This window comes from Melanostigma gelatinosum (genome assembly GCF_949748355.1).
Source record: "Melanostigma gelatinosum genome assembly, chromosome: 6".
NCBI classification, from domain to species: Eukaryota; Metazoa; Chordata; class Actinopteri; order Perciformes; family Zoarcidae; genus Melanostigma; species Melanostigma gelatinosum.
The window spans coordinates 4698802-4713808 of NC_136639.1; the positions used below are offsets into that span (position 1 = coordinate 4698802).

The 15007-nt window shown below is 44.2% G+C and overlaps 1 protein-coding gene across 3 annotated transcripts in view; it reads left to right on the plus strand.

Moving 5' to 3' along the window:
- kremen1 (kringle containing transmembrane protein 1) overlaps positions 1 to 15007 on the plus strand; it is a 49654-nt gene that overhangs the window by 16206 nt on the left and 18441 nt on the right. For all 3 annotated transcript variants that reach the window (XM_079269865.1, XM_079269863.1, XM_079269864.1), the window contains exons 2-3: positions 1461 to 1623; positions 8849 to 8940. In XM_079269865.1, coding sequence (XP_079125991.1) covers positions 1461 to 1623; positions 8849 to 8940 — 255 coding nt within the window. The remainder of the gene's footprint in view (positions 1 to 1460; positions 1624 to 8848; positions 8941 to 15007) is intronic.

Genomic DNA, 15007 nt, shown 5'->3' on the forward strand with positions numbered 1-15007 from the left:
CTAAACACATGGAACTTTCACAAAAAATTACAAAAAATGATTGTCAAGGCCCCCTGTTTATTCTACATCATACACTTTCTCCAACAAATAAAAGAAAAACCTTTTTTAAGTCTTTTATTGAAGTCTTTTATTGATGCTACCTAACTCCTCCAGACCTGTGAAATGGCATCTAGAGGTTGGATGGCCCGAAAGTTGCATTAGAAGGATCCCCAAAGAAATGTTTGTCTGTGTATGAGTTGAAAGGGAAAGACAGAAGAAGGCAGAAAAGAAAGCGGCGAGAGAGGAGAACAGACGATGGGATGCAAGAGAAAGAAAGAGGAAGTTGGGAAACGTTGGCGTCAATAGAGAATGAGAAAGAGCCTTTGAGCACAGCTGGCTCACCAAGGGGTGTAACGACTGTCATATTGCAACGCATTAGCTCATACTCGTAGCCCAGACAGCTCGACTTGATGAAAGGGGCCGGTCATTGACGAACCGCATACATAGCAACAAGACCCCATAGAGACGAGCCAAACAAGCGAGTATTGTTTTATCTTAGTGATGTGTGATTGACAGGCAAATAGTTTCATGTGCTCTTGCTTGACAATTTGAAAAGCAGATAAGTCAAGGCTATATGAAGTGTTAATGTATGCTGAAGATCAGAACTTCAAACTGTTGCCCTTGCATCGACTCTTTGTGCGACTTCATGAATAAATGCTGCATATAGACGCTGTTTACCACACCGAAGTTAAAATTGTGAGCACCTGCAGTATGCGTAATCATAACGGTCACATAATAAATTCATATTTTCCATCCTAATGCAATCAAAAGAGGAATTCAGTTGTTGCTGCTAAAACTCACTTGACGGGAATCCCCCCCCCCCCCCCCTCCTTCCCTCCCTCCCTTCCACCCCCACGAGGCTGAGAGCGATGAGCGTTGATGGCTCATAATGCTCCCATCAGCCATTGTTTATTTGAATTCCCTCTTTTAGGGAAGAAAAAAACCTTCCACCAGCATTGTTTTGCCTCGGGGGAAACAAAATCTCTCTCTCTGACTTGGCCACATGGTTGTCATACACTTCCTGGAAATTGGAGCCATGTTTGCTTTTGATTCATATCTGTGGGCCTTTTGTTTTTTTTCTTCTCCGTGCTCCCGCGTTGACAATAATTAAAACAATACAGTGATTGATCTCGCTTTGCCTCGTTTCGCCGGATCTGTAATGAATTGAACCTGGGCAAAGAATACAATTATTCCAAACGAAACGTCTATGATCATTCCAAAACACATTTAAACATTTGAATAAGCACAAGGGTATTTCACTGAATCCAGATTGTCAACAAAGCAGATCACAGATGGGGCTGCCTTTCATACGAGCATGTTTGAAAGCCCTCGCCAAGCTTTTGATTTCCATCGTAATAGACTTCTAATCCCTTATTGCAGGGATTTCTCTCACCTTCTCCATCTCATTGCTCTCTTTTCAGAGTGTTACACCGCCAATGGAGAGGACTACAGGGGCTTCCAGAACCAGACCAGCCTGCTTGGTGGTAAACCCTGCCTCTTCTGGAATGAGACCTTCCAGCACCCTTACAACACCCTCAAATACCCCAATGGAGAGGGTGGTTTGGGCAGCCACAACTACTGCAGGTGAGTCCCTTTTACTGAAATGTGTTGACGGTGCAATAAGTTATTGGGCGGCAGGGTTGAGGGACAAAGACAACATTGTCTCGAGGTGATGGGTGAAATTAATAGCAGATCCCTCTAAAGCAGTGTTTCCCAATCTTGTGACACTTTATTGCAAAGTTGGGCCAACTTGTTGGAGGCCTTTAGAGGTACAAGTACCTAGTATTTCAGTCCGTCTGTAAAAATGATGGCAAATCAGCATCAGATTTGTTTTCTTTGGGGGTCCCACTCATCTTAATGATTCACATGTAGCATCATCTGTTGCAAAAAGTTAAAACAGGCAGAAATAGCCAAATATTTGTTTTCTGTTAATGGTCTAAGGGCCCATTTAGCAGATTACGATGCAAATGATATAAGATGTAAATATTTTAATTTGAAATTAAGATGAAACAAACAAAACAGGCAGAAACAGTAAAATATTTAACTTGACATCTGGTGTTCAAACTAGAATGTGCAATGTTCATACAGTGTAATTTATTAGACATATCAAGCCATATTGTAGTTTATTTGTATAATACGGGCATAGTTTGGCCACCCCAGGATTAGACTGTGCTGGTATGATTGCTGAAAGCAAATGATACCGTCCTACTAGGCTACAGATGAAGCTTAGGGTAAAAGTTTAGAAAGATATTATTCTGTAAGCTTTTCACTCATTTCATCACCCTTCATTTAAAGTATGCGTTATCTCTCTGCCCTGGAAGAATAACTGTTCCCTCTCGGGTTTTTTTTATTGTTATTATTATATAAAGCAATCTTCTCTTGTGCTGGATATCCATCAAGCAGCAGTGGCTCACAGTGTAAGGCTGGCAATCTAATTCGCAGTGATGACAATTCTGATTGATGTTATTGATGTCAAAATGCTGTGAGTAGCACCTGTAAAACAGAGCTTTGAACTTCCTAGACAAAGCACTCGGCTCTCTGAATAATTTAGAACCAGGTCGCAGTCGTTTCTTTGCAAAGGGTTTGAGCACAGGGGACCTGCTCAGACGTTCGCCACTGAATATTTTACCGGTGGTTCCCAAACAGAACGTTTAGCCCTCACAAGGACATCAAAACAGAGTTTGTGTCCACTAATCTCCATGCCTCATCCCTGGAATGTGAAGGGGCACGGTGGCTTTGGGTTTCCAGAATACCCTTTCTATCCGCCCGTCACACTCCAAGTGCGACTGTCGGCGATGTGTGCACGACTGTGTATTTGCAGGGAACCACGCTCTTTCATGAGTCAGTTCAAATTCACCGAGACGTCCAGAACAGTGGCTTGGCCCGGATCGCCAAGCCGTAAGAAACAGAACACCCCCCCACTCCCTTCCTCTCCTCGGCCCAAAGCCTCTGAAACATTTCTCTAAGTCATGGTTGTAAACTCATAACGCAGCAATGCTTTGAAGTGGAACTGGACGGTTTTGTTTTTACTTGAACTGGATGGGAATTCTGAAGATTTATGAGTAGGATACATGCAGAGCATCGCGGAACGCTTTCCCCGCACATTAGGAGTGTATCATGTCCAACAGGCGATCCAAAATGGACATCTTCATTGTTTGGATTTGGCTGTTTTCTTGGCCACCGATGCAGTTAGCAGCTTTTCCAACTCAATGACAGCTCATAGCTTTGTTTCTTCCTGACAGAGGGATATCTGTCACTGTGGCTGCAACCACTCTCAGTCCCCTCTCAGACATCCTCCTTGTAAAGAGTCACCCATCGGCGGGGCTATGGGGACCAAAGTGGCCACTTCATTGTGAAAAGATGAGGGATGGCATTTATGGTATGTCTGCTCCAGGGGTCAAGTATCCGTGCGCGCGTACACCCACGTGTGCGTCGTTGGTGCGTGCGCTCACCATGTACGTCCCTGCAGAGGAGAGGGTCCATCCCACCGCAAAGCAGGATGTGTAATGTGTGATTTGTTTTGTCACAGGAAGTGAGACGTCTCGGGACGTTGTTGCTCAATTTGGATTGCAAATCTCTATATTTGCATGAAGTTGCATGAACTCTGAGACAAAAGGAGGGAGAGGGTATAGCAAAATGAAAATGAGAAGGAGGGATAAAAAAAACGGAGAGCCAGTGCAGTTTTGGCATGTCTGACCCTGAGGCAAATTGGGGTTTTATGAGGTGAGAGCTGAGGCCAAAGCACAGGTGGATAATGTGAAGCTGCATGTCTTAGCTTTACCACGGCTCTAAGCACGTATCAGACGTTGAGAAGCGGAGGACAAAACTCATTTCTTGTCGCTGGCGTTTTCCCGGTGGTGATTTAGTCGAGAGGGCCACCATAGTGGTGCTGGAGAAAGAGCCCGAACAGCCCTCACATTTCATCTTTATAGCCTGCTGTAAAAAAAAAAGCCCAGTGAAAGTCGGGAGGAACTGGGCAGAGGGGAAATGTCACATTGTTCCCCTGCAAAAAAAAAGGAGCACAACGCTTCAGGAAAAGGACAACAGCTCTCGTGTCTAAGCTGAGACTTAGGGAGACTCATTTCGACACTACTTATCATCAGCGTAGTTCGATTTTAGAATTCAGTGCACATGAGAGTGGAAAGTAAACGATCCGCTCTTAAGTCTGGTATTGAGCTTGGACGTTGCATTGCAGTCGTTCTGCAATTCTACACTTAAACAAGAAGCTTTTTTCACGTCTTAAGTACCTTTTTGACCTTTTTATAAATACTTCATGACATTCATAAGAAGAACATCACACAGGTTGAAGTACTGGTATATACTCTGTTTATTGTTCCAACCAACCCAGGCTGATATCAGACCGTCCCCCCCCCCGGGTGCATTAGCACGAGGGTGTGAAGTGCATGACGGTTCAGTGGGCGGTTGAATAGCTTTGCCAGCCATTTCTCAGCGATTTATATGCATGTGTGTGTGTGTACTGTACAATTTATGAGCGTCCACTATGGTTTCTAATGCTTTTCCCTTACATAGATGAGATAATGGAAATGCCAGAGTGAATAGTGTTCCCCAAGTTGATTGTAATTGAATCTCCATGATGTCAGGTGCAAAGCTGAGGTCAAGCAAACTGCAGCCAAGTTGTCCACCGTTTGTATGACTTTATTACGGCCCCAGTGCGCAGCTTTGTTAAATTGAGGAAGTTAATAGAAGTGTCCCGCGAGAAGATGTACTGCGTGGAGCTAAAGCATCAGCCTAACATTATAGTAATCTCAGAATTGGAGTAGGGACCAATTTCATGCATTAAAATGTACCCTTTATATGTTTGTACGTTTGTCTTTGAAGCGTCAGTTCACCCAAATTACAAACAAACAGGTTTTCAAACTTTTTCACTTTAGTTTTGGCAATTAGTCTTCCGAATAATGTAAAAACCGTACAGATGTGCGCTTCAACCACCAGTTTGAATTATTTCAACTTTGTTTCTGATGAATCCTGTTTTGTTCGTCAGTTTGTTGCGGCGGATAGCTCAAAAATACTACAACACCCATGAGCCTCAGCCGCTGTTGCTGCAGAGTAGAAGCGTGTCAGAGGTGTGAATCGGAGCTGCAGCACATTTCAAATAAATCCAAATTGACCCAGAATCCAAAAGTCTATTTGTTTAAGCTTCAGATTTTAATATGTTTTTTTAACAGTACAATCTTTAGTTTTCGGCCGCTGTTGGCAGTGCACGTCCCTGAATTTTAAGCTTCGTGATTGTTTCTTCACCTTCGTAGTTACAGTTTATTTCTACCTCAATGTTGTCAGAGAACCAGAGCTTTGTACTGATGATCTAACCTGTAGAGTCTCATGCCGATCAAAGTGCTCCAACTGTGAGTCACGTACATTTTTCTTCGGGAAAAAGACTTCCGGAATTAGGTGTGCCCAAAATAGCTCCTCCCATTTAATGTTTGGTGCTCAGAAAAGTCAATGTCATCTTCTCTTCTCATCCAATAAACAGTACAGTATAAATGTTACTGTGGATCATCTTCAGAAACAGATTCCATACATCCTGGGCAAAAAACAACAGTCAAAAATCAGCTTTCATCATGTTTTACTTGTAACGTCGGTATTTTTCTACACATGTGTAAGAAAAATGTTTTATTTCATTGTAGGGTCTTTCCCATAATGTTAGATTCTTATAATAACAATTTCAGTCACTTAGACACAAAAACATGGGGAAACAAGGTCCAGGTTGAAAAGTACCAAAGTTCCCTCTAAAATCTCACTTAAAGTTTACCTCATTAAAAAAACAAATAGCGGCATGTTATTCCCAGCCCTTGCACACATAGTTTGATGTAAATTATTTTTGAGATTTTTATATGTAGTTTCTCAGTGCCAGGCATTTTAAAGTTGACCATAAATTTTCCGATTTAAGGTGCGTGGAAAAAGTATGAAAAGAAACCTTTTGAGCAGCAGCCAGCCAAGAACAGCTGTTTTTCCTCTGTGTTCAGATACAAGCCACTCTTGCCTTCAAGTGCAGGACCGTATATAGAGCCTGTGAGGCAAAACGCACTGTGGCTATAATTGGCTCCGTACCAAAGTGTGTGGCTCACTCCGAGCACAATGAGTCAATCGGCGTAATTGTGCCAATTAAGTGTCCAAACATCTTCTGTGATCTACCTCTGGGTATGGGAGTGTTTCAACAAGCTTTTCTACTCGGAGCCAATTGGCGGGCCATCTCTGATGCACATGGATGTGAATGCAACCCCCCCATCCCAAAAACAGAAACGTAACACACACACACACATATACACACACTGGCAGCAACTTTTATCAGAGTGTCACCACATGGACCGATGTCTTTCTCTGTGCTGTCGGGTTAAACTAATGGATTTCCGTCTATCGAGGTCTGCTCTTATCTGCACTGTTGCACCTCGGCTATTCTGACACTGTCTCTTCCCACCCTCCCTCACTCACACACACACACACACACACACACACACACACACACACACACTGGCACCTCGGGGCAGGATTGATTATGTTTCTCTGTCATGTCGGCTGGCCTATTCACCTTAGCCCCGTGGATGATGTTCTCATGCTTCTGTTAAAAGGGTGTGTGCAGGTATGTGTGGGTGTGTGTGTGTGTGTGTGTGCGCAGGTGTGTATGGAAGAGAAGGATGAAACACATTTGGGGACGAGGGGTTTTGGAGCGAGAGCTTGGAGGGGCACACCGCGTCATTTACTGATCAAAGATGCCGGCGGGTCCGACATGGGATGGGTGGTCTACCGAGGATGTTTTTGTTGCTGATGGTTGTAATTCATGTCAGCCTCCTTGGGGTGTGATTAGGAAAGTGCAGTAAATTACATAAGTGGCTATAGATGAGGTCTTGGGAGTCTTATTTCAAATAGGTCTATTACTCGTTGACAGGCATGAAAAGGATAAGGGGAGATAGAAATAGAGAAAGGGATTATAATCCACCGAGTGTTTGCTCTTTTTTTAGTTCAGCAGTAGCCTCAGGCCAAACGAACAGGTGTCTGCCTCCAAACTGGGCGGAGCAACAAACAGATCTGGGACCATGATTTACCGGAAAACAAGGTTATGTGAACATGTGGACGTTTGAGACTGAAAGGCGTTCTGGGTTGTTTCGACGGCAGAATGCTAGAATAAAGAACGAATAACAATGTGAGGAGATGAGCTCTTTCTTTGCACATTCCACTTGACGACAGGCTGCTGGAGAGAGAAGGATATCGAAAGTGAGTAAAAAGCTTTGAGGCACTTAAACTTGAGTTCAACCCTAAAAAAAAAAAGTCTTTGCACCGAAATCTTTGTCAATTCCTCATTCTGAGTGTGAAAAGAGAGGAGGAAACTCCGGATCGTGTTTTTGATAGGTGAAGAAAAGAAATGGAAACGCCCTTCACAACTTTGCTCACAAAAGGCGTAACTGGATCGTGCGGCGCTGCGGGGCTTTTTCAAGATGCTACAATGAGGTGTGTCAGAAGAGAAGAGACGAGGTCTCTGGCAATTACAGGCAGGTCTGGAAAAAAAAAGAGCAAAGTCATCTCACAGGGCTTTTTTAGTCGACCGGGTATCTTTTCTTACAGTTCACACTGATCCTGAAATAGAGTTTAATAAGGCGCTGAAACGGCACCAAGATGAGCTCCCTCTGCATACTTGCACAAAGCTTTTGAGGCTTTTTTTATCGACAATCCCACTTCTCATTGCTTTTTGTCAGTGAAACTGAAATGCAAAAAGCACCGAGGGGGCCTGTTGGCCTCATTATGATGGGTTAAAAGTGCCTTGATGATGTTCAAAAGAGGCCAGAGCCTCAGACAAAGGCATTGCCCCATCACCCATCGCTTTTTCAGGTCTGTGTCTGGCCCCGGAACAAAGGGCCTTACCCCCCCCCCCCCGACCTCCAACCATCTCCGCCCATCAAAGACCCATTGGTCTGGCCTTTGACTGACATGCGTTGTCAAACCCCTCAGAGGAAGAGGCTAAACTAACAAGCGCCAAGGGGGGCTACTGGGGATGATTGACACAGCCAAGATCATCTCCCTCCGAACAATATTGAGTATTCAGCCCTCTGCGGCGGAGTCGTCTGTTGGTCTTTGTGTTTTCTTTGCTCCTCATATCTCTGCCATCACCCCTTCCTCCCTCCCTTCTCCCCCCCCGTCTCTTTTCACTCATCCTACATCCCCTGCCCACCTCTGCTTCCACACTGAGGCAGACGGATCTGAAAATGCTGATGTGCGTCCACACTGTGTTTTTCACGGTATATTTGTAAATGTACATCACAGCCAACATCTGGTAAAGAATGATAGAAACACAACCCCTTCACTCTGCAGATTCTCACCCGTCCGAATGAGCAAAAAAGAGTGATTTGATTGCAGCTGTTAACCAGTTAAGCAGCAGATCTTCCAACTGTTTTTGGTTGGAAGATCTAAGTGGACGCTCGGGGGTGTAAGGAACTAACTCAGAGATGTAAGCAGGGGCTTTGCCACGGAGTGCTTAATAAGTGATAATCTTAAAATCAAACCTGATCTTCACTGGCAGCCAATGCAGCCTCGCTGCTGGGCTTTGCAAAAAGCTGAAGAAGTGCCACGTCGGTTTGGCTAAGGCAAGAGAAAAGGGCATCGCAAAAGTCCAGACAGAAGGATACGTCTTTGGTTGTATCCTATCTGGAGAAAGTTTATGAAAAGATGAATATTTGGGTCCGAAACAAACTCGGCTTAGTCTCAACCGGAAGCCAAAATGGAGAGGAACAAGATATATTATCAAGTTGAACCAGCGTAGCGTGGACATGGTCTAACTTCTACCCCTCTATGTCTGCAGGAATCCTGATGGGGACGTCCAGCCGTGGTGCTACATTGCAGATCATGAAGACGGCATCTACTGGAGATACTGCGACATCCCTACGTGCCAGAGTAAGGGACCGCCTTTGTCTTTCTTTCGGTCTCTCCTGCCCTTTGTTCTGCCCTTCCGAGCCCTGAGGACCGTATCAAGACCGGCCGCTTTGATCGCTGTGCTCATCTGCTCGCCTGCCTTGAGTAGCTTTTAGAGGCTGTTTGGCATGTTCACAGCTATCATCATCTAAAAAATGTCTCTAATTGCCTCCCGTCACCCCTCCTCGGGCCGTGCCCGGGCCTGCCCTTACTTTAATGTGAGCTGTCAATCACTGCCTCTGTTTGTGTTTTTGTGTGTGTGTGTGTGTGTGTGTGTGTGTGTGTGTTTGTAGGTGTCCCCTCTGGCTTTGTAGCTTGTTTTGACAAGTTATTTTTTAAATGTGAGCGCTTATGTGCATCTACCTGTTTGTGGATACATCTCTATGTGAGTGTGAGAGTGTCCACGTCCAGTATTTCCTGGATGAATGTGTGAGAGTTTGCGCTTCTGTCTTCTCTACCGGTTTGGCGCACACTTCCAAAGAGCTGCTTGGCTTTAATCCCATTACTTTCATTCGCTGCACCTTTTCAACCGCTGCCGTTGAAAGCCGACTCAGGTGGATCAACCTACACAGTTTTGGATGCCAAAGATCGGAGGCTCAAATATAGCGATTTGCTCCGAGCATTTCTCAAAGTATCTGTCACACATGATGGTATTTCCAAGGCAACGTGATGTTGTATCAACAGTTCCCACATTCTTCACTTCACTTCACTCTTCACTTTGCATGGCAGATTAGGTCAGAAGTGTCACTGCGTACTTTGTGTAACGAAAAGAATCTGGTGACTGAACACAATTTAAAAGGTAAATAGAGGTGGCAGCTGAACTTTAGCCAAGCAGAACTGAAATATTCTGTTTATCTAAAATAAACATTGAATTTACCTGTTCAATCGTGAATTGCAGGTTACACGGTTAAACACCCGTCTTTATCTAGCTACACTTCTATTTCTCCGCCTGACTGATTTAAAAAAAATATATTTTATGCGTTGAAGGAATTTTGTTGTAATACAACAGATAAAAGTCTAAAAGATAAGGTGCAGCATGTGTTTGAACTTTGCGATCAGACGGTGGAGGAGCGAAGCTGAGACTGAGAGATGTTGTGAGTTTTCACTGCAGTGGGTAGAACCTCAGGACCCCTCTAGCTATCCCACCATTTTCCAGTCTGAGTAGCATGCTTGACTGAAGCGCGCTGTTTGAATGGCTTGCGTGCTCATGTGTATAGGAGCTTGTGTGTATCCCATTAGACTTTTAACTGACCTATTTCAGACTACTGTCCATTTAGCTCGTTTTTTTTTCTAGGCCGATATCCCGAACCTTTGTTGTTTGGGGAGGAGAGAGGAGAGCAGCCCACAAGCTCTCTGCGAGGAGTCGGGCTCGTCCCTTATCTTCGGTGAAATCAGGCCAGCTTTTGTTCCAGATGGGTTTGCCATGTGCTGGTTCAGCCTTGTTTTTGTCAAGGACCCAGTACTGTGCAGCGTGTAACTCATCCTTTGCGACGTGCAGCCCATTTCCAAACAGCAGAGAGCTTCGCCCGTATCAAATGCATGTCTTACATGAGCGTCCCTCTTTCTGTGTGGACATTTAAAGTCCAGCGCCCCGTAATGTGAGAAAAGGGAGATGAGGTCTGCCGTGAGACGGTTTCTCCCTGCGGGGATATCGGGGAGCTTTCAGAAACGAACGCTGGTGCCTCACCTTCCCGGCGGTTCCTGCTCTCAACCTGCTGCTGTTTGAAAGATTCAGCTGCCAAGTGAGAGAATGCCGATGCTCTCTCGGTGTCGGTGTTGTCAATCAGCGCCTGGCAACAAAAGGCTGAAAAACACAGCGGTGTGCCAGAGAAAGAGCAACAGGGCTCTTTGTTTTCATTTCGTCTGGCTTTTGTTTTGTCTGCTTTTTTTTTTTTTTTTTGCTTACGTTTGATGTCGCGTGGTCGGTACTCGGCGGCCACTCGCTGAGGCACCTGGAGCCTGCCAGCGGTCGGTCTGTTATCCAGCTGGGTTCCCTGTCATCTGGGGTCATGCCACCCTGGTGACGGTGACACACCCTGCTGGAGTGTGCACTGCCAGGCAGGTCACATGAGGCCAGAAACACATAGTTGGACAGGGTGGATTATAGCGTGGGTCACGACCATTGCTGATCCGAGTAATCCCTCGTGGCAGCAGTTATCATGTGGTGGAATTATCTAAACACTTCAAAAAGGCACATCGACAACTGGACAAATTGAAATTTCCACGGTGTGTCACGGTGGACGCTGGTTTTGAGGCCCTTCTTGCTTCCCAGGCCACTAAATGCTCAGCGATGCATGACTTTTCTTGTGTGAAATTCCTTTTCCTCTGTGCTGTAGGTCAGTTCGTTACTGATTTATTTACATCAGTCCGTAAGGCAGAGAAGGATTCTTATGAGGTATGAGGGGTTTGTTGGTGGAGCCTCTGGCCAAACTAATAGGTTCAAAGAGGTAAAACCCCAGCAGCACTTGCAGTGTATGGAACAAGTTTATTGTATTTCGACTTGTGGTCTTCATCAGGGTCATTGTGCTGGAAATCACTACTCTGATTCTACAAACCAGTCGGTTCGAAAGATAAAAAAATTGCGTTAGTTAGTTGTTCAGAAGTTCAGAAGTTCAGATGTCCTTTCCTGAAGGCCTGGAGAAAAATCTGGTTTGTTGAGGCCAGTCCCTCTAGAATGAGCTCCGTTTGAAAGTACATTTTACTCACTTGTGATATCCATTCATATTACTGATGGACTAAATATCAAAGGACTTGCTTTTGAGATTTTGAAGAAAATCCTGTTTTTCAAAACAGGTTTTTCTAAAAGATTTTTAAAGCTGTGGTTACACATTTCAAGCAGAACTGTACTGCGTGTTTAACTGTTGTGACATCTGCAGATGTCAAAATGATTGTTAACTTGACCGTTGACAATGTGATGGTTCCTGTTTTTCTGTTTCTTACTGGAAGGATATTTTCCTTTGGTGTGGCTCCTTTAGGCTGGCGAGCATTTGCTTCACAGTGTGCCTCGGTTGAATTTCATTGACGCGGAGTGGAACTGTACAGGTTAAGGCCTCGAGCGTTTGCCAAGACAAAGACGCTTTGATCTGCATGACCGGCGCTCATCTCTGAACAGCATACTGTATAACCAAGAAGAACTTGTTGTTCCACTGTCTTCTGCTGCAGAAAAGAGACTTGCAGCAGCTGTGAGGCTTTCCATTCATGGGACAATGCCCTTTTAGAAACACATTTAAACTGCGACGTCTTCCACCTTTTAGCTTGCAGGAATCAAGTTTGATTTTGTGAGGAATAAGTATGAACAACTATGTAGAAATAGCTGATGGTCTTGTTTACATAGGTCATATAGAGTCATCATGATTACATTGTTTCATAACCAGTTAAAAACGTTCAGCACAGTAACTTATGCAGGACTTTTTCATAATGAAGATAAGACCTGTTAACAGGATGGACTAATAAACATTTTCCTTAAGTAACATATTTTCTATGAATAATGTTCTATCAATAAAGTAATTGTCATTATTTTGGCGTGCAATACCTGCTGTGTTGGGTATTAAGTCTCATTATATGGAAATAGATTCCCGTAAGCTACTTCATGGTATTTTATGATCTTTCTTTGTTATAAAACCATCAATGTGTTAGCACCTGAACTTTTAAGAGACTTGATGACTTGAATTCCTCACTTCAAGTAGGCTATACTTTAACAATTCAGGGAACATCTGATTAACCTTGTCTGTCACCGTGCAACAATAGTCTTAATACCGGAGGCACCACATCCATCTGGCAAGCTAACCAGCCACACCTTGAAGACATTAGAACAAAGTACTTATGTGCTTGGCCCAAGGTTTTATTGCGGAACGCTGACGAAAATATGCTGTGATGAGATATTGCCTTCATTAAGAGTGATTTATGAAGCCGCTAAATGGCACTTTGAAGTTGTGAGACACTTGAGAAGACCGCCAGCTTGAATGAATATGACCAGATATGTCCAAGTTGCTTGTGCGCAATGTTTTTGGATGAAACTGAGCAGTCAATGGGTTTACAGGTCTTTTTTTAATTTCACAAACAGTGAAACATGTCAGGTAGCAGAGCTGTGAAATAGAGCTGCGATTAAGGATTATTTCCTTTATTGGTTGGATTATTTCTCTGGATGGATCGTCAGTTGGTTGGTAGTGACTAAGGTTGATTTTTCTTCCACCTGCTGATCAAAGTTATCACTTATCCAGTGAAATTCCTCCACATCTACTGGATGTATGGAAGTTCACAGACACAAAATTCATATCCAGAGTAAAATGCAATGTTCTGCAATAAGTCAAGACCGTGTTAGGCGAGTCCGGATCAGTTCCAGGGAAATGCAAAGTGGATTTGGAGAAAAGAACGGTTCTGAGAGGTGTCAAGACCAGACAGAAGCGCAGCAAAATCAATGAATGTTAAAGACCAAAATGGGAAATAAGCAAGTCATGGCATGTAAAGACTGAGCCAGGTACCCAAGATGAGGTGTACCTATCTCCGCACCAACTCGGTGCATCCAAAATAAGAGAACGTGGACCAGGTTGATGGGGGAAAAAGCATTTTTAAAAGAATTTCTAATCGGCATGAAAAGTGAAACGGTTGCTTGAGACATGCCCGAGACAAGAACAATTGCGAGTCGAAATAAACAAGAGGCCGAGACGAGCCGAACATGTCGGACATGTGGTCTGGAAACCGAGACCAGACTGAAGCACCACAGCCCTGCCTCGTGGCTGTTGTGGTAGCCTGAACCAGGGATGCTTTCAGGTTCTGTTATTGCAGTATTTATCTCACTCAACTGTCATTGTTTTCAGAGGCAGCATATTTCCCCTAGGTGGTCTTGTACCAGCTTTCACCACAATCAACCAACCAGCACACTGAGGCAGGTTCAGGCATCACTGAGTCGAGAGGGCTGTGCGTGTCTGTGTGTGTGTGTTTGTTCCTGTGCTTCCGACGGGGTGAAAACCGGTCAGAGGTTTCGACCTTCAAGGTGAGGACAGGGAACCATTCCTTGCCTTTAAAAGAGGCTAAAAATGATGAGGAATAAGGTTGGAGTGAGGTCAGTCATGTTGTGCTGATGGTTAAGTCTTGGCGAGGCCGTCGTACTGTTCTTTTTTTGTCACGCACATTTAAAAAATGGAAAAGGAAGTTTAAAACAACTCCGCAAAATAGGAACTTGTTAAAACTCAAAGACAGATGTCTAACAGATGATCCCGTAGAGCAAGACAAAAAGCTTATCAGGCGGCTCCCCATAAAACAGCCTCGTTCATAAAGAGCCAATGAAAACAATATTTGTGTGTACTCGCATGCAACCAGTGTCCAAAATTAGCCGCACCGCCCCAGGCTTGTAAATAAAGAAATTACCCGGAAAGATTATTTCCTTCCAACCGAATTAATTAGTAAATTCAGAGGTTCAACTTAAAACCTGCGCACTCGTACAATGGAAGTTTTTGTCTCGATCTTTTACATGGCCTCCATATAGGTATGAAGTTCACTTTCTGCTTAGACTTGTTAACCATCTACACATTGGAGAAACAGGAGAGATGTTTAGCCACTACAGATTTAGAGCAGCGAATCCAGGAGCCTGTGACAAAGCCATATTTTTACTGCATTTTGAGTTCTCTAAAAACGAAGATCCTGCACATTTTGTATGGTTATTTGGCGCTTGACGTGTGCTAATTTTTGTGTATGTGTCCGCTTGAGGCGTCCCCTTTCAGCTGTATCAGGCCTGTCCTTACTGGGGAGCCTTGAACACACTCATTGTTATTTTGCTCTGACCCCTGACCTCCTCATAGCTCCACCCACACCTGCCCTTGGGGGAAATACCTGTCTGCAGTGATGTGAGGAAACTCTCAGACAGAAATTAGAGAGTAGAAACTCTCACAAAAACAAGCCACAGGACGTCAGGTAGATTTAATCTCTTAGAATCTCTCGCTCTCTGGCTCCGTCCTTCTCTCAACATGGCTGGGGTTAAATCAGCCTGGGCCATTAGGGAATTAAAGGTATTGATGACGAGTCAAGCCTGTTGTGTAGTGTTTGCTAATGA